This window comes from Eublepharis macularius, chromosome 3 (assembly GCF_028583425.1).
Source record: "Eublepharis macularius isolate TG4126 chromosome 3, MPM_Emac_v1.0, whole genome shotgun sequence".
Lineage (NCBI taxonomy): Eukaryota > Metazoa > Chordata > Lepidosauria > Squamata > Eublepharidae > Eublepharis > Eublepharis macularius.
This window is the reverse complement of record NC_072792.1, coordinates 117,734,715-117,760,647: the sequence shown is the minus strand read 5'-3', so window position 1 is coordinate 117,760,647 and position 25,933 is coordinate 117,734,715. Positions and strand designations below refer to the sequence as shown.

General features: G+C 38.7%; 1 protein-coding gene across 1 annotated transcript in view; it reads left to right on the top strand.

Annotated features, from left to right (window-relative positions):
* Positions 1 to 25,933, top strand: part of ROBO1 (roundabout guidance receptor 1) — a 533,171-nt gene that overhangs the window by 385,740 nt on the left and 121,498 nt on the right. The window contains exons 9-15 of the mRNA XM_054973392.1: positions 1,075 to 1,280; positions 5,366 to 5,447; positions 5,791 to 5,959; positions 6,058 to 6,224; positions 8,182 to 8,303; positions 16,861 to 17,092; positions 21,383 to 21,504. Of these exons, the coding sequence (XP_054829367.1) occupies positions 1,075 to 1,280; positions 5,366 to 5,447; positions 5,791 to 5,959; positions 6,058 to 6,224; positions 8,182 to 8,303; positions 16,861 to 17,092; positions 21,383 to 21,504 (1,100 nt within the window). The remainder of the gene's footprint in view (positions 1 to 1,074; positions 1,281 to 5,365; positions 5,448 to 5,790; positions 5,960 to 6,057; positions 6,225 to 8,181; positions 8,304 to 16,860; positions 17,093 to 21,382; positions 21,505 to 25,933) is intronic.

Below are 25,933 nucleotides of genomic sequence, written 5' to 3'. Positions count from 1 at the left end.
ATGCATGACATTTGCACTAGCTCTAAAGAATATCAAGTAAAAGAATTCTAATAAACATTAGAATTAGCATTCTTGTCCAGTCATATAAGCACCTTGGTGGAACATCATTAAGATAATTATGATAAAGAGGTATTTCAACTTTCTCAAGAATTAAAGAAATTTGGAAATGTTTCTTCATTAAATTAGTAGGTGAAATTAATGCTGTGAAACTTGTGCATGCTGGGGATTGATATGAATTTTATGCCTCAGTAAAATTCAGAACACTCAATAAAACTCAGTAAACTCAGTAAAGAACACCATAGTCCTTTTATGGTGTAAGTTATCTCTTGCTTTTATGATATTTGACTTGGTACTTTTATTTGCACATATTAAAAAACAATTTATTGGAAAATCATATTCTTCACACACTTCAATTGTACAATGAAACAGAATTGTTAAAAATGTTAAAGTACTTTATTTAATATCAACATTAAAAGACATTTTCTAGATTAAACAAAAGGAATTAAGTAGAAAACACGTGTGAAAGTCACTGGTTTAATCCCAGCATTACTGAGGGGGATTAAACAAGATGACCCTTGGGGCTTCCTTCCAACTCTATGATTCTGTGAACAGAATGAAGTAGGGAATCTTGGAATTGGACAGGATGCTACATGTTGAAATAAATTATGCCTGAATATCTGCTGAATCTTGCTATATAGGCTTCTAGCTTGCTTGTGGCATGTATATACTTATATCCCAGTTCTCTAATAAATGTCCCCTGCTGCTTAAAGAGAGATAAATGAAGCAAAGAAGGCATCTTTCAAACAAGGCAATGGATTCTTTCACTAGCTTTCTGTCTTTGAAAGCTGATGGAGCTAAATGAATCTCAAGAAGATTCTAACGCATACCACCTTCTCTTAAAATTACTGGAATTTGTTTTGTGTAATACATATCTCCTACTTTAATTGGTTATTTAATTATCTTTAGATTCTTTCAAAGCACAAAGCAACTGCTGTTGCTTAGATGCATAGAAAATTGCTTACAGTTTAATAAATATAAAAAGGTTTTTTTCCTTCCTGTTGTTTCATTTACCAGTAATTGCAGACCGACCTCCCCCTGTTATTCGACAGGGTCCTGTGAATCAGACTGTAGCTGTGGATGGTACTTTAGTACTAAGCTGTGTGGCTGCAGGCACTTTAATGCCTACCATTCTCTGGAGAAAGGATGGCACCCTCATCTCTACACAGGACTCCCGGATCAAGCAGCTGGAGACTGGCACACTACAGATACGATATGCTAAGGTAATTTGAAATGGAACACCCACAAGTCCTTTTTTAAAATTTATTTTGTTTCTCCTAAATTTTTGCCTTGGAGCCCTGAATGGTACAGTCTCTAATTTCAGAATTAATGACATGTTAAATAACTATTGATGCAGTATTTGATACTTCATGTCTTCAGATAGCTTATTCTGCATTCTCAAAGCACAGTGGATTATAACATCACTGCTGGCAAGTTATTTTAGATTTCATAAGTAAAATTCCTAGAAGAAGAATTCATTTAAGAAACTGTTTTTCTGTAGGAGATGAGGGGATAAAATGAATTTCTATATCTTAACGTTATGGGAATGAGTACCTTCCTAAACAGGAATTAGATTAAGGTAGTCAAACACATAGGTAGTTTCATAAGGATCTGAGAAAACATGGTTCTGTAAGGATTTGGGGAAACGTGCTTGGTCAATGCAGTAGTCTTTTGTGACAAGTTACAGCAAAACTGTTTACATTTTTGTAAACAGAACACCTGTTCTCACTTGCTGGGTGTTCTTGCCTTAGGATAATTTGATTCATAAAATTAAACTAAATGTAAAGAGACCTTTTCATACAATTCATTGTTTGAGACCATCTGGCCACCTTCCATGCATACTCTTCATGCCAGCACAGAATTTGTGGTGTTGACAGTTGTCTCTGGTTTTTAGCTTGACCTTTTGTGAGTGGATTAATCTTTCATTGCTTTGTGGCTGCATTAGCAGTAACTTTTGGTAGGAAGTGTTTATATTTAGGTGCTTATATTGTATGTAGCCTTTTATAAACATCATATTATCACAATCTACTGTGAACATCAACATTTCAAGAATCCCAATGGACTTACTCAGCAGCAGCAACCTTTATTGGCATTACATCCATGTTAACAATGAACTTGGAAGTTACTTTCAAAAGTTTCCTCTTTTCTGAAGAACAAATCTCTCCCATTTCTTTTTTTATTTTTTAGCACTGTAACATATTAGTAAACATTTGAGGAAGGAACTTCTTCCAACGAGGATCATGAGAGCAGCCCTACAGAGTAGAGATGGGCACGAACCGAAATATGAACCAAAATTAAGCACGAACATGGTCGGTTCATGGTTTGTGAACCAGCAGTTCGTCAGATCCCATTTCTGACAAACCACCAGGAACTTTAGGCTGGTTCGTTTGGTTCATTTTTTGGTTCGTCACTGCAGGCAGCCTGGTGCCAATCAATCAGTTTCCTAGGCAACAGGGGATGGACTTCCTGCAGACCTTCTGCTGACCCGGAAGTGATGGTTTTCTGACCTGGATGTGATGTTTTCATGAACCAAACGAACCAGTTCGTGAACCAGGGGCAAGTTCGTGAAAGTTCGTGGTTCATGAAATTTGATGAACCACATGGTTCAGTTTTTTCCAGTTTGTGCCCATCTCTAATACAAGTAGACAATGAGAGAACTGTCTAACTAGTGTATGGCAGCTTCATGTGTACATAATTCTTTTCTCCGAAGAGGTCACTATTGTCGACTGTCACTGACAACAGCTCTGTAAGGTCTTGTGTAGGAGACTTTCATGTCAGCTACTCCCCAGTCCTTTTAATTGAGATGCCAGTAATTGGAAGGGAAATCCTAACCAGCATTACTCCAGTCTAAGCCCATTGAAATCAATGAAAATCAATGGGCTTACATTGGAGTAACTCTGCTTAGGATTTCACTGTGAACCTAGGATCTGCTGCATCCAAAGCACTCTGCCTCTGAGATATGGCCCATTCCCCAATCATGCAACATAGCTAGGGTTTAAAATGCTCACTGATTAGCAGGAAATTTCTCATTTACTTCCAAACCTATATGATGAAGGAGATCTATAATAAGTTTGTGTTTATTAGATTTTTATATCTCCCTCCCCAACAATGGGTGCAGGGTGGATTACATCACTTAAAAAACAATAGTATAATTCATACAATTTCCATAATCATTTAAAACATTACAAAATCTCAGTCCGTTATAGTATAAAATATAAAATAATTTCCAGATACTTAGCTAATTAAAACAGGTGGTGGGCAGATCGAATGGGAGGTTCAAATCATTCACTCCTCCTCCTACAGGGCCAGTGGAGGCCTAGCCCAACCTCAACCATTCACCTGGCAGAATATCTCCATCATACATGCCTGGCGAAAAGATAACAAATCCTGCTGGGCCTTAGTTTCAGTAGACAGATCCACCACGTCAGAGCCAGGACCGAAAAGGCCCTGGCCGTGGTTGAGGCCAGGCGGACCTCCCTGGGACCAGGGACCACTAATACTTGTTTTTCTGCTGATCCAAGTGTTCTCCGTGGTATATATAGGGAGAGGCAGTCCCAAAGATATGCTGGTCCCAGTCCGCATAGGGCTTTACAGGTTAATACCAAAACCTTGAATCTGATCCAGTACTCCACTGGCAGCCAGTGTAGCTGGCACAGTATAGGTGTTACATGTGCCCCACTCAGCACTCCTCCAATAAATCTTTTGTACCAGCTGTAACTTCCAGACCAGACTCAAGGGAAGCCCAGCGTAGAGTGAGTTACAGTAATCCAGACTATAGGTGACTGTTGCCTGGATCACTGTAGTTAAGGGTCAAAAGATAAGGAAAAAGCTGCCTGGCCTGTCACAGATAAAAAAGAGGACCTGGCAACCACTGTGACCTGTGCCTCCATTGTCAGGGAGGCATCCAGGATCACCCCCAAACTCCTAACCCTTAGAACCAGTGCAGGTGGTGCCCCATCAAGGGTTGGGAGCCGGAGTCCTGAACCTAAACGCCCACAACTCAAGTACAGGACCTCTGTTTTCATAGGATTCAACTTCAGTCGACTCTTCTTCAGTCATCTAGTCATGACTTCAAAAGCATGCTCCAGGACATCTAGGGGCCAAGTCGGGCCAGCTGTCCATCATCAGATACAGCTGGGTGTCATCTGCATATTGATGGCATCCAAGTCCAATAACCCTCACCAGCTTGGCAAGGGGGCGCATATAGATACTAAACAATAGCAGGGAGAGTATTTCCCCCTGCGGGACACCACACACCAAAGGGTGGCAGAATGACAATTTCTTCCCTAACACCACCCTCTGTCCCTGATAGTGGATAAAGGAGACAAGCCACTGCAAGGCAGTCCCTTGCATTCCCACATCGGCGAGGTGGTGGGTCAAAAGATTGTAATCGACCATATTGAATGCTACTAAGAGATCCAATAATATCAGCACTGGACTGGAAGTGATCTAGGGCTAAGGTATTCTTCAGAAAACCCTGCAACTGTTCCACCACTGCCTGCTCAATAACCTAACTCAGAAACAGCAGGTTTGAGACTGTGCAGTAATTGGTTGGGTCAGTGGGGTCCAAGGATGGTTTCTTTAGCTTCCTTTAATACTCCAGGAAAGACCCCAGAACCTAAGGACAAGTTAACAGTGGCCTCCAAGGAATACCGTAGTCCATCAACACAGGCCTTCAGCCACGATGAGCATGGATCCAGAGAGCATGTGGTGGGCCTCACTGCTTGCAGGGTCCTTTCAATCTCATCCCCAGAGAGTATGCTGAAGTGATCTAATGTCAGCCCAGAAGACGGCCAAGGGACCTCTAGTTCATATACGGTATCAATTGTGGCTGCCAAGTTGCAGCAGAAAGACAAGATTTTATCAGCAAAAAAGCTCCTGAAAGCCTCACTTGCTTCTATTTATCTTCATTCTGTCAACCTTATTTGTATATTTCTGTGTGAGAGAGCTTAATTATGTTGAGGTATAAGAGTTCTTCTAGTAGAGAATTAACAAAAGGTAAAATCCTGTACTCACATCTGAGCACATTATTGCCAGTTAAAGTCTGAGTTTTCTAATTCTATCGTTTTTGGAAGGGGCTGCATCTCAGTGGAAGAGCCTCTGCATGGCGTGTAAAAGCATAATTTTTCAGCATAAGGCAGTTTCATGTTTGCATTTATGTAATTATCAATAACTGAGAGACTGCTCTTTTTAAATTTATGTTCTAGTTGAGGAGCTGTGTTGAGTTAATCCATGTTCAGTAGGATCACACATTTGTAATGAATGTCTGTTTATTCTAAATATTTATTATTCCTTTTCTCCTCTACAGCTTGGTGACACTGGCCGGTATACATGCATTGCCTCAACCCCAAGCGGTGAAGCATCATGGAGTGCTTACATTGAGGTTCAAGGTAATTTCATCAGGATTCCTGTGTATAGGGTAGAAATTATATAAAATCAGAAATTATATTCCCACTGTTGTCTGATTATGTAATAAACTATGTGAACATAATGATTGTTAGTTCATTTATCTGATAGCAGGTATAGATGATAGTCTATTAGACATATAAACTACAAAATTTAGAATAAAAAACCCAAGACCCCCAAATTAAACAATTTATAACAAAAATATGACAAAATTATAATTTATACCTAAAATTTATACCAAAACAATTTTAAAATATCAGTGGCAAAACTGGATTATTATAAGGCTGAGCAGATGTATTTAAATGCATTTTTATCATTGTTTGCTAGAATTTGGTGTGCCTGTGCAACCACCGAGACCTACTGACCCTAACTTGATTCCCAGTGCACCATCAAAACCCGAGGTTACTGATGTCAGCAGAAATACAGTAACATTGTCATGGCAGCCTAATTTGAATTCAGGTGCAACTCCAACCTCTTATATAATAGAGGCCTTCAGGTACTTTCATATGATCTGGTTGTGCTTATGTTTGTCAATGCTGTTAAATAACAGACACGTACTAACCTGTTATTTATGTGTTTATGTTTTATCCTTAGCCATGCAGCTGGCAGCAGCTGGCAAACTGTAGCAGAAAATGTAAAAACAGAAACATTTGCAGTTAAAGGGCTGAAACCAAATGCAGTTTATCTCTTTCTTGTACGGGCAGCCAATGCATATGGAATTAGTGATCCCAGTCAGATATCTGACCCAGTGAAAACTCAAGGTAAAATGTATATTTAAGAATGAGTTAGGGGAAATCATGTTCAGCCTAGGTGTGTTGTTTAGAAATGAGATTTCTTTGAAAGGAAACAGACATAGGCAATGTTAACATTTTTTAAAAAACATATTTGTTCAACATGTAGCAATATATATATTGAGAATAAAAAGAGGCTTTGCATTGAGCAGAGAGAGAATCACTTTTTGTCTTTCCAGAGAAGTTCCTGAGCGAGCCACTTCTCTGGAAGGTCACTGGCAGCCAGGAACAAACTTTGACAAACCCCACTGATGCCCCACGAGGGCTGTTGGCATGGTACTAGTTCAGCAGCAAAAACAATAGGCTCTCCCATTGCGTCATTCTGCATTGTTCATGTATCAGCCAAGTAAACCAGCATAACTGTCTTATAGAGGATGTTTAGTTCACCAGTCACCTTCTTCTCTGCTGCCTTTGATCAGGTTAAGTCAAATGGTCCTAACATTTTCCTAGCCAGTGACACAATGGGATTAGTTGATGGGCCCACGCATTATTTTTTCAGGCCCAGTAAAAACTTGTAAAATGGGGTACTATACCAGGTTGACCAGGCTTCCTACTATGGTGGGAGGCTTCTCACTGGTAAGCGTATTTGCCACTGCTGGGGGAGGGGGGAGGTTAAAAGCACTGACATAACGTCCCCACCTCTGCATCCTAGAAATGACAAAGGTTAGTTCTAGGAATTCCTGGAAACTCTATGGTTACCAAAGAGTTTCTAGCAAGTTTTAGAGCTACTCTTTCAGTGCAATCCTAAGCAGAGTTACTCCAGTCTAAGCCTATTGATTTCAATGGGCTTAGACTGGTGTAACTCTCCTCAGGATTGCATGGTGTGTCTCTTTGGAATTGTATCTCAAAGTGACAGGGCAACATTGGCAACGTCACCTCCCATGTCCCTGCCCCCCCACACCATCACCAAAATCCATCTCATACATACAATCTCATGAACCATGTAAATAGTTTGTTTTCATTATGAAATTACTGATAGATATTCTACATTTTGAAAATTGCTTTTGCAGTTTTTGTTTAATAACAACACTCAGGCTGACAGTCCTACAAGTTTGCTCATCATTTTGTAAAATTTTCAATAAAAACAGATTATCCTGTCAATGTCTGTTTAAAAAATTCTAATGGATCAAAGTAGTGCAAAGATTAGGCAAATTAACTTAAAGCTTTATTTTTCTGTCGTTTTGCATTTGCAAAATCTTAAATTACCCCCCCCCCCTCAAATCAATTTCTCTTGTTAGTTCACACTAAATAGACAAGATGGCCAGGTGACTTAACTGATCTTGCATCATAGTAGAACACCTGCAGTTTTTGATGAGTGCCAACTTGCTGAAACTTCTAGGTTCTTCCACAGTCATTGGTAGCTTGCAAAGAATCCATAAGCTATGCACACTTCATTGAAAATTAGTCGCCCCAGATTCAGTCACTATATAGAAAATATTTTCACATTAACTTTGTTCATCTGCTTCTCTAGTTACTATGTTGTTGCATCTAATCAGCCTTGGTTTACTGATCTAATGAGTGGTGGAGAAAGGGCAGTTGTATTCTATCTGTCATGGAATAACCAGCGTCTGATAGATAAAGTTATAATGCTGAAACAAAACTCATTATATGCCAATTTTATCCCACCAGCACATCTATACTTTGTGCCTCTCTTGTTCACATAATTACATCATTCATAATGGACTCTAGGAAAGAGTCACCAAGTTTTACATAGTGAGAGAGGTTGTTGGTTGTATAATTGGCCATCATCATTCCAGTCTTATTTGAATCCCTTTTAACTCTCACTTCTGCTTGTATTTTCTTCCTCTCTTGGGTATGATAAAAATGTACAGGGTTTTTTTTTTGTATATTAAGATTTTGACAACAGCAGATGGGAAAATCAAACTTCTTTGTTCAAAGTCTAAGTATATTGTTAAAATTGTTACAGATGTTCCCCCTACAAGTCAGGGTGTAGATCACAAGCAAGTACAGAGAGAACTGGGTGACGTTGTTCTACATCTCCATAATCCCACCATTCTTTCTTCTTCCTCAATTGAAGTTCATTGGACAGTAAGTAAAGTGCCTATGCACAGACACACATATATTTTGTTATTGTATATAACATATATTTATATGCTGCTTTTCTCCTGAAACATAGGACTCAAAGCAGTTTGCAAATGACAAAGGCACAGATGAGCACAATTACTCAAAATTCCAACCCATCAGAACATATCCTGCTCATACCCCGTCAACCACAAAATTCAAAATGAAGAAAAACACTACACCAGCAGAAGCCACACAGAAAGACAAAAAAAGGCTATAAAACAGAACAAGTTAAAAACAGGAACAAAACATAGAAAATGTGACAATCTGCAGGCCAAGGTGGTTAAAAGCCTCTCGCCAGCCCAGGGTCCTTATAGCTTGTCTAGGCAGGGGCGGGGTTGCAGTTCTACAGGGGGAGTGAAGAGCTGGCCCTCTTCCGTCCAAGGTGGTAAGCTGGATGTAAACATGGGCAGATGCGAGACTTCCGGTTGGGGGTAATGGCGAGACCATTGTGATCCGGAGCTCCGGACCATCCGAAGTGCTGTTTTTGGCTGGTGGGGTGCACCGATCACCCACAGTCCCCTGATTTCAGTCAGAAATCAGGCCGGAACACTTGAAGCCCCGAGAGTGAAGGGTCTCGGCGGGTGGGAGGCTCTGAATTAAGGGCTTTCCTCCCAAGCCTTGAGATCCTCCTCGGAGAAGGGTGGCTAAAATCTCTGCAGTAGCTTCTGGAGTCATTAAATTGGCATAGGCTCGTCGTACCCCAAGCCTCAGGAACAGAATTTGACAGAATTGGACGTTTGAAGCAGTGAGTACAACCCAAGAAGTTTGTGTTAAGTAAAGATTACTATCTCCCCCAACGGACTGTTTTACTGAACAAAGACTGATTTTATAAAAAAATGAAGAACTGAGATACTAAGCGGAAAAAGCATTCTAAAGAACTGAGTTGTTTAATTTGAAGTTTGAGAGCGAGAAAGAGCTAAAAAGTGCAAAGAAAATATTGTTTTGCATACTTGCAGTTGGGGAGATAGCGACGCGGAGGGAGGATCGTGGGAATCAGAAGAAGCGACGCGAGGCAGGAAGTGGTTACAGCAGAGTATAATAGACGGAGAGGAGACAGAGCGGCGAGGGAGGGGTCATTGTGTTGTCATCTTACCATAGAGAAATATCGCCCGACATTTTATACTATAGAAAATCATCGCCCGACATCTTAAGGGTAAGGGAAGCCTTAACCGCCATTTTAACTGAGGGCAGACAGCTGAAATTTTGACATAAAAGAATTGAGACGAGGAAGACGGAGTTAAAAAAGAGAGCAGATTTGTGGGGGCCCAAAGTAAGCCTGGTGGCTTCAAAAAAAGAAAAGGACTGGCAAGCTGCTATGGAGAATTTGGACAAAAAAATAACGGAGGGAAATAAAGAGATTCGGGAGATGGTACAGCAACTGCAGCAAAATTTAATGATGGAAATTAAAGAAGTGATTAATACGGAAATAACGGAGGTTAAAAAAGAGATGGAGGCAATAAAAACAGATTTACAGAATACCCAACAAAAAGTGCAAGAAACACAACAGATGGTGCAGGATGGAGAAAAAAAACAGAGGCTATAAAGTCAGAGACTATGGGTATGGGTGAAAGAATTGTGATGATGGAATGTAAAGCAATGGATAGGCAAATTCATATGAGGGGTGTGCCGGAGAAAATGGGCGGATCTGCTCTGAAACAAGTAGCTGAAATATTGGCAAAATTTTTAGAACAAACAGAGGAGGAAATGATGATACACTTGGATATCGTGTACAGAGTCAACTCAAAGTATGCAGAATAAAAGAATTTACCAAGAGATATTATTGTCCAATTGACCACAAGGAGAATGAAGGAGGAAATTATTAGAAGGCATTTTGAGACTCCACTGGAAATAGCTGGGACAAGGGTTAGAATTATGAAAGAAGTACCAAGAAAAGTGCTCCAAGATCGGAAAAAATATAGAGATTTGATACAAAAGCTGAAGGTAGCTGAAATTAGATATAGATGGGAGTTGCCGGAAGGAGTGACTTTTGAATTCCAATCAGGGAGACAAGTGATTAAGTCAAAATATGCAATGGACGTCTTTCTGATGGAGAATGGAAAAGACTTTCCTAGCTCAAGTAGATTATAATTATGGAGTACAAATTAATTTCATGGAATGTTAATGGACTCAATTCACCCTCCAAACGAAAAGCTGTGTTACATTGGCTATCTAAACAAAGAAGTAATATAATTTGCCTACAAGAGACTCATATTAGAGATCAAGATGTTAAATATCTATTTAATAAGAAGTTAGGAAAACAATTTGTTTCAGCAACAAGACAAAAGAAGAGGGGAATTGTTATATATATTAGGGAAGAATTGCAGCCCAAATTAATAGTTTCTGATAAAAATGGAAGATACCTGGCTGTGGAATTTTTATGTAATGCCAAAAAAACGTTGATACTTGGAGTATACGCACCGAATGGTTCTAAGGATTTATTTTTTAAAGACTTAAGAGAGCAAATGGAACAATGGACTTATGGTCATATAATTGTAGCTGGAGATATGAAAGGAGTTGTGGATTTACAGTTGGATAAAAGCTCATCATCAAGTAAAGTAAGGGCAGGGAAATTACCAAAGTCATTTTTTGAAATTCAGGAACAAGAAAATTTAGAGGATATTTGGAGAAAATACAACCCTAAATCAAAGCAATATACTTTTTACTCAACTAGTCATCAATCCTTTTCTAGAATAGATATGATCTGGGCGTCTAAAGAACTGGTAGTATTTACTAAAAAGATTGATATTTTACCGAAAATTAGCTCAGATCATAATCCTGTGATGTGGAGATTTGGAATGAGAAATAAGAAACGGAGATGGAGAATTAATGAGGATCTTTTAGGAGACCCAGAATGTGTGGAGGTGCTTAAAAAAGAAACAAAGTTTTTTACTCCATGTAATGTTGATAAAGGAGTGTCAACACATAAGGTCTGGGATACATATAAAGCAGTAATTAGAGGTGTGTTGATGGATTTAAATGGTAGAGACAAAAAGAAAAAAGAAATGAAGTTAAAAGAGATTCAGGAAAAAATTATTCAAGTAGAACAGCAATTAAAAAAGAGGCCAGGTAAAAAGAAATTGTTGTATGAAATAAAGTTACTGCAAGAACAAATTAGGGTTATGGAAAATAAAGAAGTGGAGTGGGAATTGAAGAAAATGAAGCAAAAATCATTTGAAGTAGCTAATAAACCAGGGAGATATTTGGCGTGGCAACTGAAGAAAAAGAAAGAAAAAAGAACAATAAGTAAAATTATGGAAGAGGGGAAGGAATTATATGATCAAGGACTGATTGAGAGAGCATTCTATAAATATTATGCAAGACTATATCAGAAAAAAATAGTGGACTATGAAAAGATAAGAGACTATTTTGACATGATTGATTTGCCTAAGGTGCCGGAGAAGCTGAAATAACAACAATGGAAGTGGTGCAAGCAATACAAGCTACTACAGTTGGTAAAGCTCCGGGACCGGATGGAATTACAGCAAAATTTTATAAAGTGATGGTAGAGGATTTAAAACAATTGATGCAAAAAGTGATGAATGAGATATTGGAGGGGGCAGAGATGCCAGATACATGGAATGAGGCTAATATTACATTGATACCGAAGGAGACATTAGATTTAAGTAATGCTAAGAATTATAGACCAATATCTCTAACTAATAATGACTACAAAATATTTGCTAAGATATTAGCGGAAAGACTTAAGGTGTGGTTAGTGGAATTTATAGAAGAAGGTCAAGCTGGTTTCTTACCGGAAAGACAAATAAAAAATAACCTACGAGTATTGCTGAATGCCATTGAGTACTATGATAAAAACCCAGGGAAGCAGGTTGGGGTTTTTTTTGTGGATGCGGAGAAAGCTTTTGACAATTTGAACTGGGAGTTTATGTTTGTAACAATGGAGAAGATGCAGTTGGGAGAGAAATTTATACAAGCAATAAAAGCAATATATAAAAATCAATCTGCAAATATAATTGTTAATTCGGATGTAACAAAAAAGTTGGAAATAAGAAAAGGAACAAGACAAGGGTGTCCGCTTTCCCCACTTCTGTTTGTAATGGTACTGGAGATTTTACTTAGGCAAATAAGAGAAGACAATTCAATAAGAGGACTGAGGACAAAAGGATTTGCATATAAAGTCAGAGCTTTTGCCGATGATATAATGGTGATAGTGGAGGATCCAGTAGAGTGCACGCCAAAATTGATGAAGAAAATGAAAGACTTTGGAGATTTAGCTGGATTTGTTATAAATAAGGTGAAGTCCAAAATATTGTGTAAAAATATGACTAAACAACAGCAAAAGGAGTTGATGGACAAGGTAGAATGTGAAGTAGTGAACAAAGTTAAATATCTAAGAGTGGAAGTGACAGCAAAAAATATTGATCTATATAAGAATAATTATGACAAGCTATGGCAACAAATAGATAAAGATATGATTAAATGGAACAAAATGAATTTGTCATGGTTAGGTCGTATTGCAGTAATTAAGATGAATGTTCTTCCAAGAATGATGTTTCTACTACAGACAATACCTATTGTTAAAGATAGTAAACAATTTGAAAAGTGGCAGAGAACGATATTAAACTTTGTCTGGGCTGGAAAGAAATCCAAAGTTAAAATGAAGGTACTGTATGATGCAAAAGAAAGAGGAGGTTTACAATGACCAAACTTTAAATTATATCATGAAGCGGTATGTTTGGACTGGATAAAGGAATGGTTGACATTGAAGCATTTGAAGCTGTTAGCATGGGAAGGATAGAATAAACTATTTGGATGGCATGCATATCTATGGTATGACAAAGTAAAAGCAGACTCTATGTTTTTACATCATTATGTAAGAAGAAGCTTGTTTGCTGTATGGACCAAATACAAGAAATATACGGAAGAGACTATACCAATGTGGATTATTCCTGCTGAAGTAGTAAATCGAAGAACAGAATATGCAGGGGAAGAGTGGTTGACATATAAAGAAATTCTTGAGATAAAACAGAACAATTTGCTTAAAGACAATGAATTGCCATTCCAATATGGATGGTTTCAATATATGCAGATAAAAGATTTGTATGAGATGGACAAAAGTAAAAATGGTTTTAGGCTACAAAATTCTGAGATTGAGAACTGCTTGCTTCAGGGGGGGAAGAAAATGATTTCTAAAATATACAAGATATTATTGAAATGGTTCACAGAGGAGGAGGTTGTTAAAGTTCAGATGGTTAAATGGGCAATAAACTGTAATAGGGAAATTTCAATGGAAGCTTGGGAAAAGGTTTGGAAAAATACATTTAAAATTTCAGCATGTACCACGGTGTGAGAAAATGTTTATAAAATGCTGTATAGATGGTATTTAACACCGAAGAAGTTGGCCAATGGTAATAGTCAGATGTCTGATAAATGTTGGAAATGTAAACAACATGAAGGTTCATTTTATCATACGTGGTGGTCTTGTGACAAGGCAAAACAGTTCTGGGGGGATATAGTAAAGGTTATGTCAGATATTTTACAAAGGAATATAATTAAAACCCCGGAATTGTTGTTATTATGTATGAACCTAGAAGACTTTGATAAAATGGACAGAGTTATGGTATTTTATATGATTACGGCGGCCAGATTGTGTTATGCACAGTTGTGGAAGATTCAGGAGATACCATCTATGGAAGACTGGATCTTGAAAGTTCTGAATATGGCAGAAATGGACAAATTAACGAGGAAATTGAAAGAGCAAGAAGTATTGGAATAGACATTAAGTTGGGAAAAATTCAAGAAATATTTGGAGAAAAAGTGGGACATGAAGGGGAAATTGTGGTCTTTGGATAGTTGTTAAAGGGGAGATAGAAACTTACTTAAGGTTAAAAAGGGGTATATTTTATTTTATTTTATTGGATTAGTATAGAGTTATAGTATTATAGTATTATAAAATTAAGAGTAAGACAGCGTATTCATATGGGAAGTAATAAGGTTGAACAATAAGGTTGTATAGGTAATAGGGAGCATATACAATATTTTAGTGATGTAATAGAAGCAATAGATTTATAATATAGATAATAGGTATTTAAGGATTAGTATATTTTATATATATATAAATATATATATATATATATATATATATATATATAAATATATATATATATTATATATATATATTTATATTTATATTTATTATATATATATATTTATATATATATAAATATATATATATTTAGTTAGTATATGTACCTATTATATACTTATATATTTTTATACTCTTAATTTAGATAAGTATTATATTAAGATAGTTAATACAACTAAATAGACTAGATTAGTATGTATTATATAGATATATATTATATATATTATTATAGATTTTAAGAATTTATAGTATATATTCTTTAGGTTAAGTTGGGTATGGAAAACTGTTGGGAGTCATTAGATAAGGGAGGGGGGAAAGGATGGGGACAATGCAATGGGGTGGAAAATGATAATGATTATTATGTTTATGTTTGTAAACCCATCCAATAAAAATTCTTTAAAAAAAAAAACATGGGCAGATGCACATAAGCCCCCTGAAAGCATACCACTGTTATGATGAACTTTGAATGTATGATGCTTATATGATAATGAAGCTTATATGAAATGTTTCTTATGAACATCTGGATGGTAATTTCCTAATGGAAGTTTACTAATAAACATGCACATATTAACACACACTTGTTTGGCTATATTTCCTCCGACACAGACTTTTCATAGTTTGAATAATGAGGAATATTTGAATAAAAGAGCAGAACATAACTTTTAAAAATTCACAATGTTTAAGGAAAAGCTAAATGTCAGATCTACAAAGGCAAATTTGCTTCAATTTTATTAATAGCCCTAAATGCTAATATAGATAATATATGGTGTGGATCATAAGATTCAATAACTAATCTATCAGTAACATGTTATATTACTAAGGGTCAATGAAGAGTTTGTTGTTAAGCTTGGTAATTAGAGGAAGTTGTCTCACAAAGGATCTCCTGCAGTGGGCTTTTTCTTGTTTCACCAACTTAAAACCTGGCCAAGATTTTTCTTACATCTACAGAACCACTCTTCTAATTTAAACAACCAGGTTTTGGGATAACAAAGGCAAGTCTATGGATTCAGGACAATTTCAAGATAACTTATTTTTCAGGCATTTGTGACATTAACAGATTTATTTAGTCAGCTTGGAACATTATCAAAACACAACATTTGATTAAACCACAAGGGAAATTGAACGTTAAGCAGAAAAAGTAGGATTTGTTTTTAATTAGGTGCTTTCATTTTTTTAATTGAATGCACAAATGTTTGGAGAACATCCCAGTGAAGTAACTTCTTCATACAAAAGTCTCCAGATTTATTAACACTAAGGGCTAAAGTAGCAACCATGAGCAAAGCAGTTGCTCATTTAAACATTCCACCTGCACCTCACCACATCTAAATGCAACACTTATCACATATAGAATTAGTATTCTAGTGATTGTTGCCCAGGGCAGGAATGACTCTGGTGTATCTGGACCAACTAATATAATGTGCTAATATGTTGAAGGCTGTGTGTAGTATGAGTAGGTGGGCTCGCATGTTGCCAATGGCTATCATCTCATCTTCTTGGTCCTAATTTATATTTCTGACAGAGTCTAAAAGATATTAAAGTGGTAACTGAAGGCAGTATAAAATTGACCAGAGCCATATGAAGTTCAGACGAGTTTGTCTTTAATCTGATTTTATATACTGCCTTTTTTCAAGTAAAGAATGTTTTACTATTGGCCTTTTGTAATTATTTAAGACATCACCAACCAAGGCATATAGTGCCTCCAGCTGAGAACTTGAGAGTAGAGGAAATTATTTGCTTAATCTGGATGTTTTTAATTGAGCCAAACCCAGATAGTAGAATGAAGATTGTGCCAATTGGCTGCCTTTTTTCAATCTACTTCATTTAAAGGGAAGCAAAAACAAGTAATTTCACAGTGTTGGGAAGCTGCTACAGTAGTTTGTTCATCTCTCTTGAACATTTACATGTTAATATCTTCTATCACATCCATTTGGATAAAGCCTAGGCCCTGTGCAAGATACTATGGGGTACAATGTATTACTGGTTATAAAGATGATTGCTGTTTTATAAATATTAACAAATTTAGATGATGGATTAAGATTTTTCTTTTCTAAAGCCATTAAATATTTCTACATATTTGTTAATTTATAAGAATATGGGTTTGTATTGTGTTTCACATTAGTTGATGAAATTATGGATCTGTTGCTATCATCAGCTAATAATCACTTCCTATTAAAACATTTCTAAAAATGAATTGTGTTGTTTAACTTTAAACTGACACTGCTAAATACTGGGCCCTTTGTTTTAATAGCTCTCAGTAACTCAAGTTTAATAGTAACTATATCTATTTGATGAAATTCTTACTCTTCTGTAGTAACATAGTAGAAATGCAAAAATCAGTGAGCTCCATAATTTCCTGTTACTGAAATATAACATTTTGACACATAAAATACATTACTGTTTTGTCTCATCTGTTAGGTTGACCAACAGTCCCAGTATATACAGGGGTATAAAATTCTCTATAGGCCAACAACTGCTTCTCATGGAGAATCTGACTGGTTGATTTTTGATGTGAGGACTCCAACGAAAAACAGTGTTGTCATTCCCGAACTGAAAAAAGGTGTAAACTATGAAATCAAGGCTCGACCTTTTTTTAATGAGTTTCAAGGAGCTGATAGTGAAGTGAAGTTTGCCAAAACCCTGGAAGAAGGCAAGTAGTAGCATGTCTGGTTCCATTTTTTCCTTTTGAAGTACTCCTTTACTCTGTTTCCTTCTGATATGTTCATTACTTGATCTGCTTTGAAGTGCATTGTTTACTTGAACTCAGTCCTCCATAGCTAAGGAGACTGTCAGTGCACAGGGCTGATCATTAAGTGATTTGTTTGTTGACACAGAAGTAAATATTCAGAAGTGTGCAAGTGAGAGCCAATACAGAAATCTTCTCAAGGACATAATAAGGAAAAGTGTTTTGGAGGGGGAGGTATTTTTTTTTGCTGTGTACACTCCCACTGGCCTGAGTTCATGATATGGCAGCAAATGACTTGTGTCAAGTTCTAAAATTTTATAATCAGAGCAAATAGTAAACTTCACTATAAGCACCAGTGGAATGAAAATAACATATTTACTACTCTTTCTCTATTAGTTATAAAAAAGGCAGTTAAAAGATGATAAATGAAGTCAACACTCACCCTTTCCCTGTATTTATGTGTTAAAGATTAAAGGAGTCAACATGTCCACCCTGATCCATACCCAATCTCATCACACTTCCTTGGATTCAAAGCATAATAGCTGATATAGAAAGACCTCGCTGTAACTCTAAAGTTCTATCTGAAAAGGCTAGTTAATTTGTGATCGTTCTTGTGAGGTTTTTATATTTGTATCTCTATAACCACATCTATCAAAAGAATTGTGTTTCCAGCTGAAAAATATCTTGCTGATGCTGACTGATCTAAAGAAGGGATGACTAGACTTTGCTAGTTGGAGCAGAGAGACAAGATGGGCTCATAGAGAGAAAGAAGGTTGCAGATTCATGAGGGTTTTTAAAGGTCTTAACCATATTGAACTGAACCTAGAAAGAAGCTAGCAACCAATATAATTGCGCTAGAACAGGTGTAATATGACTGGTCTGATTTATTCCAATGAACAGGCCACTGCTTCTTGTACCAGCTGCAATTCCAAGTTCTTCAAGGCAGCTTGAATGCATTGCAGTAGGCAAGTTTCAAGGTTTAGCATGAAAGCAAAACAAAGTAGTGTATGCATAGAGTCTCAGAAATTTCCATGTGTTGGTGCTATGGATTAGCATTCCTTTTCTTTACAGGGAGTTTGTACTTTCACAGCTGAAGTGCTCAGATGAGAAACAACTCCAAGGAGTAGTAGTAGCTAGGGGTGTGCAATTTGGGATTCTGATTCGGGGGAAAAACCCAAATCGGAAAGATTCGGGATTCCTAAATCGGGCCCAGCAATCAAAGCTTTCTGAAGCAATTCGTATCGCTTCAGGAAGCTTCGGGCAAAGTGGCAGCAGCCATTCCTTCAGCACTTGTCTAGCTGTTTGCATTGCAAACAGCAAGAAAGGTGCTGCTTGTTTTCAAACTTTCTGCCCTGCCTCTTTTTTCCCTCAATGAGTGAGGGAGGAGGGTTCCCTCCTCTCCCTTCTCTGGGGGAAAAAAAGTGGTGGGGTAGGAAGTTTGAAGGCGACAGGATAAGGGGCACTGTCAGTTTCAAACATCCCGCCGCCGGCTTCACCCGAAGCATCAGGTGAAGCCAGCAGGGGTGTTTGAAAGTGCCCTTTCTCCTGCCACTGGTGAGCAGCAGGAGAAGGGGAGCTGTCAGTTTCAAATGCCCCACCACCAGCTTCACCCGATGCATCAGATGAAGCTGGCGTGGTGCATTTCGAAGCACCCCTTCTCGAGAAGGCGTGTTTTCAGTTTCAAATGTCCAATGCCAGCCTGGCCTCACTCGATACATCGGGTGAAGCCGGTGCAGGATGTTTTAAAGTGCCCCTTCTCCTGCTGCTCACGAGCAGCAGGAGAAGGGTGGATTTGAGCTTTAGTGTGCTGCAAATCTTTACAGAGCATACCAAAGTAATTCAAACACCAAAAGTGGCTTGCCAGTTCGGAATTTGGGTCATTCCAAATGGTTTTCCAGCTTCAGGTAAACCCAAAGCAGGAAACCTGAATATTTTCCAGGTGCATACCCCTAGTAGTAGCTGTCCCAAATATTCCTCACTATCCTTGCTTTCAGATGCCTTAAGTATTATGGTCCTTAAGTATGGACTAAAATTTTAGACTGTCTGCATCCAGACAATGTGTCTGCCTTGCTTCTTTGAGCAGGATATCCATTGTGCCTCTTATGGGAAGGTTGGGAGAAGGAGGGTGACAGGCAATTTGTTTGTTGGTCTGATAGCCTCTCTCACTCATGCCTCCCAAGGAACTGTCTGTGGCTCTGCCAACTGTTAGGAGTTATTCCCTCTGGTCTTTCCTGGACATATTGAAGTGAGTGGCTGGAGATGGGTCTTGGGTTTGACATCCTATTAATACTCATTTTCCTGTCCAATATTCAGAACTTTTGTTATCAACTTCTAGTCACCTTTGCTTGTTCTGTGTTACCCATGCTAGACCAAGACCAAAGGAATCTGTATTTAATAAAGTTGCTGGATGTTTCCCCATTTAAGTGCATATGAGTTGTCATTCCACCACCCCTCACCATCTGGGCTAGTTCCCATTATAGGTATCCATAATATTTATTCATAGGTATAAATAATATTTATTTCACTGGTAACAGAGCCAGGATGGAATTAAATAGTTAAAATTGTCCAGTTAAACATGCATACTTGCTGTCACAGTTTCAGTGGGAACTTGAAGCATTGAGCTGGAAAGATAGTTCAGGGCTTATGCAGGGATTAATTTCCTTCATACTGCTGTGTGGAAACTCTCCTTAAAGGTATCTAAGGTACACAACAGCCATCCCCAAGGCTAGTAGATGGACCACATGCCCTGGATGGTGCTACCAGACATGAACAATAAATAGCCTTCATCCTCTGTGCCTTAAGCCACTTTTTCCTCCCAGCACTGTGTGTCATTTCCCACCCATACTACTCCAACACCAAAGGAATCTGTATTCAATAAAGTTGTGACATCGTTTCCCACATCTGAGCATGCATGTCGTCATTCTCTTCCTCCACTCAATACTACCTGGGCTAATCCCCAGTACGAACATTAAGGATATTATTTACTTACATTTTATAAAATATGGTCTGGATCCTGTGCATCATTTTCTTCTTGAACTAAATTTTCTGTGGTTGCTTTGGTCATATATTCACATCGTGATTTTAGCAGCTTACTTTAAAAATGGGAAGTTTGTGTATGAAATCACTGCCACCACATGGATGAAATCTTTCAAAACCAATAGATTCAAAATGTTAATGTTTCTTAACAACTATTAAAAGTTAACTCTTACGAAATGGCTCTGTCCAGGCACATTATTTTTTACTTCATTTATAGGACACCTTTCTCCCTGGTGGGGTCCCAAAGTGGCTTACATCACTCTTCTCTCCTCTATTTTATCCTCACAACACCCCTGTGAAGTAGTTTAGGGTGTGTGTGGGGGGGGGATGAGAGAGAGAGAGAGATGGCCCAAGGTCACTCAGCAAGCTTCTGTGGCAGAGCGGGTATTCAATCCTGCAGTCTCTCGGGTCTTAGTGCAACACTCCAATCACTGCACAATGCTGGCTGTCAGCGTGTGACATCAGGGCATGCAGGAAGTGACCATCCTCACTCTCAGCTGGTCAGGCATGTGTCTGTATATGAAAAAAATAGCAGTTTAGATCCTGCAAGAGACAAAGAAACAGACATACTCTGCTGTGAGTTGGCTGATGCAACTTGAGGTAGAAGAGCTCTCTGGGAATGTACAGCTAGCAGATCTGTCTGTAAGAGTGTTTCTTTGCATCCTCTGTGTATTGCTGTAAGTCTCATAACAACAATAACAATAACAATAATAACAGTAATAAAATTTGATTTATATACCGCCCTTCAGGACGATTTAACACCCATTCAGAGCAGTTTACAAAGTATTTTATTATTATTCCTACAACAAACACCCTGTGAAGTGGGTGAGGCTGAGAGAGCTCCTAAAAGCTGTGACACACCAAAGGTCACCCAGCTGGCTTCAAGTGGAGGAGTGGGGAATCAAACCCGGTTCTTCAGATTAGAGTCCCACTGCTCTTAACCACTACACCAAACTGGCTCTAGTGTGTTCTTCTCCAACGGGAACCAACCCATGTAAATGCTGCCTGTGGAACTTCTCCCAAGTCAAAGAAGTGGCAAGTGCATGACAATACATACACTCTTTGTGTAGAAGGAAGGAGTTCAGTATCATTTTTGTGTTACAGAATAAGCTGTGTCTGCATCATAGCCTAGCTGCAACCTATTAAAAGACCTCTGTTTAATTATGATTTTATAGAAAAGACAGTTTTAATCACAATCATACTTCTTTCCACAAATAGCTCCAAGTGCTCCTCCTCAAAGTGTTTCAGTAAGCAAGAATGATGGAAATGGCACTGCAATTGTTGTAACTTGGCAGCCTCCCCCAGAAGATACGCAAAATGGAATGGTCCAGGAATACAAGGTAACATGTAGTTTTTATGCTGGCAAATAATCACCAAGCTATTGATAGAGAACTAGTTTGTGGTTACTTGGCTCCATCTGGTGGTAAAAATCAAAGCACAGCAAAATGAACTCCCTCCCCCTCTTCATTTTGGGTTGTTCTTAGGATTTATGTTCACTATTGAAATCCAGTTATCCTGTATAAACAAATACAAGTAAATATCAAGGGAAAGGTACTGTTAAAATTCATCCTTACACATTTTATTTATTTATTTGCTCTGCTTTTTGAGAGAGCTACAAGTATAAAAATGGAAAGGGCATCTGAGTAGAAGCTTACTGTGTACACATTAGGAAGTTAAAAAAAGAACATAACTCAAGACCATGATTTTACATAATAAGAATAAATTGCATTTTAAATAAATCTAATTTTCATTACAAAACTATGCAAATAAAATATCATTGCTAAAATCAAACTTTTCAGTGTTAATACTGTAAATGAATGGAATATCTCAAAAAACGTGGTTACCCTTAGGACTGAATCTGATGTGAAAGCATCCCCAGGTCCAATGCAGGGATGCCGCCATTTTAAAGCTTAACACGGACATTTAAAAATACCATGAGCACCTGATCCTTATCAGGCCTCTAGTGCCACAAGATAGGATACTTTTGTGTTCCCCGCCATGTGTCTTTTCTGGTACTGAAATGGCCACATGCCCCACAGCACTTGAAAAGGCATAAGGGGGAACAGGAGTGCCTCATCCTGTGGCGCTGGGCCCTTGCAGTTTCTTTAAATGGCCAGCATTGAGTTTTAAAATGGAAACGGTGTTCTCTTAGCTCTCTGTACATTGAATGCAGTAGGATCTCTTAGATTCCTAATTTTGGGTTAGTTTACAGTATCTTAATTTCATGTCTGCTTTGAAAAGATGTAGCTGCATTTGCTGTTGTCCTGATTCACCATAGTCAGTCTGCATAGGCAAACATTAGTTTAACAACATAAAAAGTGTTGTCTGTAACTTAGTTTAATATATAAAATTCAACTATTGGCACGTTTGCTAAATTTAAAGTATAAATGTCTTATAGTACCATTCTAAGAAGAGCTACAACACTCTAATTCATTGAAGTTAGTGGATTTAGAAGAGCATAATTCTCTTATGATAGTATTATTACTGGTTTTCAAGCAAAATTGTTAATATAGCCAATGCTAGAGTGAGAAAGAGAGAGAACTACACCCTGCACCCCATGGCACTTTATCTCATGTTTAGTTTTTGCCATTTGAGAGCTAGGAAAAAATAAAAGTTGAAAATAGACAAAACAAATTTTGTAGCAAATAAAAGTTTGTTATTGGAACAAAGAGAATCTCATATAGTTTCAATAGGACTAGCAACATATTTAGGTATCAACACTGAGCTCTTCAATAATGTGTTATCGTACATAATACGAAACTAATTGTGTACATCATTTGTCACATTTAAACCATAAACTTATTCTTGAAAATATTAATTGGAAGCTCAGCTCATCTTCCAGCAACATATCTGTGTGTCTTGAAGAACACAGGGGCCCTTTTCAAACTACTTACTTGCTTCCGGAACATTGCGAAATGTAGCGCAAAAAACACGGAAGATGTCGTGTGAGTTTTGCGCGATATCGCGCAAAACTCTTGCGAGAAGACACTATCATGCACGGTTTTTGCGCTACATTTCGCGATGTTCCGGAAGCAAGTAAGTAGTGTGAAAAGGGCCAGGGAATGACCTTTTTACTCCATGTCCTCAGCATCTGGGATTACTGTATGCCTGCTCTCAATGAAAATCAATTATGTTTGGATAGCTGACAGTATACAGTGACGTGGGGACCCCCAAATTTGCGGGAGGCATCTCATTTTCCCCTCCCCCACCATGTCTTCTTTCTTTGCCCAGTAGCCCTTTCTTCTGTTCTTGCTTCCTTCTCTCCTTCCCACCCACCTTTGCCCCAGTATCTTCACCTTTCCCCCTCCCTCCAGCATAACTCTATGGCCCAGTGGTGTGGTGCTGGCTGAGTCAGGCCCAGTTGCATGGTGGGGAATCTGCAAGGTCTTGCATGGGGTACTACACTTTCTCCTGTATCCCCTTCCCCACACCATTTCCTCCTTCCCTCCTGGCAACCTCCATAAGCTAACTTTTCCCTGCATCTTTCTCTCTTTCAAACCCACTAAACAACTTACCTTTTATCTGCTCCCCAATCTTCATCTATATTTATTAATTTACTTAATTTATATACTGTTATTCTCCACAATAGGGACCCCTAGCAGCTTAGATCATTCTCCTGCTTCTATATTATCCTCACAACAACCTTGTTAGGTAGGTTAGACTGAGTGTATGTGACTGGATCGAAATCACCCATGACCTTCCACAGCAGAGTGGTGATTCAAACATGGGTCTTCCAAATCCTACTCTGATACTCTAACCACTAATCTACACTGGCTGGGGTAGGGAGCTGCTGTTGATCAGTAGCAAGCAGCTAGGCCTAGATGAACATGCAAGTCATGTGGCATCAAGTCGCCTGGTGGTTGCTGCTGGGCCAGGTCCCAGTGAGTTCTCCCTCAAAGGGCAAAACAGCCCTGGAAAGGGCCCTCCCCCTCCCCCTGCCTTTTACTGACAGAAACAAAACCTGGAATACTGGCTAATGGTTGCCTAGCAACAGACACTGAGGACATCTGGTTAAAGCTACTACTTCTACTAGCCATAGGGAATACTATCCCGGACAAAACCACAGCACACCTCGCCACTGAACTTTGTCACTTCGTACTCACTCACAATTACTTCGAATTTGGTGACAACTTATATCTACAGATTAATGGCACAGCCATGGGCACACGCATGGCACCACAATATGCTAACATATTCATGGCGGACTTGGAACAAGGCTTCCTCAGCTCCCATCCACTGGAACCACTACTATACTTAAGATTCCTGGATGACATCTTCATCATTTGGACCCATGGGAAGGAAGCTCTTGAGAGATTTCATCAAGACTTCAATAACTTTCACCCTACTATCAACCTAAGCCTGGACCACTCTACACAACAGGTACACTTCCTGGACACCACTGTACAACTACATAATGGACGAATAAATACCACCTTATACCGGAAACCAACAGACCGATACTCATATCTACATGCCTCCAGCTACCACCCTAAACATACCACTTGGTCTATTGTCTACAGCCAAGCCTTACGTTACAACCGTATCTGCTCCAATGCTCTCGACCGAGACTCACACTTAAGAGATTTACAACAAGCATTTTTGGGACTACAGTACCCACCAAATGAAGTGAAGAAACAAATCAACAGGGCCAGACTAGTACCCAGAAACAGTCTACTCCAGGACAAACCTAAAGGAACTAACAACAGAACACCACTGGTTGTCACCTATAGCTCCCAGCTCAAACCCATCCAACGTATCATCAGTGAGCTACAACCCATCCTGGAAAATGATACCTCTCTCTCAGAAGCCCTGGGTGGAAGACCTTTCCTTGCCTACAGACAGCCCCCCAACCTTAAACGACTTCTCACTCACAACCATGAATCGGCCAGCAGAGTCACCAGCACAGGTACCAGGCCCTGCAACAGACCCAGATGCCAGCTCTGCCCCTATATCTACCCAGGGAATACAATTACAGGACCCAATGGCATCAACTACACTGTCTCTGGCTCTTACAGCTGCTCATCCTCCAATCTGATATATGCCCTCATGTGCCAACAATGTCCTTCTGCTCTGTACATTGGACAAACCAGCCAACCTCTACGCAAAAGAATAAATGGACACAAATCTGACATTAGAAATGGCAACGTCCAGAAACCAGTGGGAGAACACTTCAATCTACCAGGACATTCCATCAAAGACTTAAAGGTCACTGTAGTTCAACAGAAACCTTTCAAAAACAAAATCCAACGGGAGGCTGCTGAACTGGAATTCATATGCAAATTTGACTGTCAAGCTGGGACTGAATAGGGACTATGAATGGTTATCACATTACCACAGGTAACAGATTTCCTTTACAGAGGTGGGGTCTGGGGGAGCTCAGTGGCACCTGGCGTGGGCTTTCGGGAACCACAGATCTCTTTGTCAGATGCATCTGGCAGGGAGAGCTGTGGTTATCGAAGGCCCATACTGCATTGGAATTGGATGGTCTAGCTGTTCGGCTTCTACAAACTAACAGGGCAAACTCCTTTGAAGCCAACTGATACACACACTAAAAGGAGATGTTTACATATACTAGCAAAGGAATGTTTTGATTGCTCACTCCCCCTTCCTCTCCCTAATTGCCTCTTCTCTCTCCTGCTCTTCTGTATTTGACCAGTCTCTGTATCAGGCATCTGAACTTGATTCTCGAAAGCTTATGCTACAATAAAATTGGTTAGTCTTAAAAGTGCTACTGGACTCTTTTTGATTTTACTACCACAGACTAACACG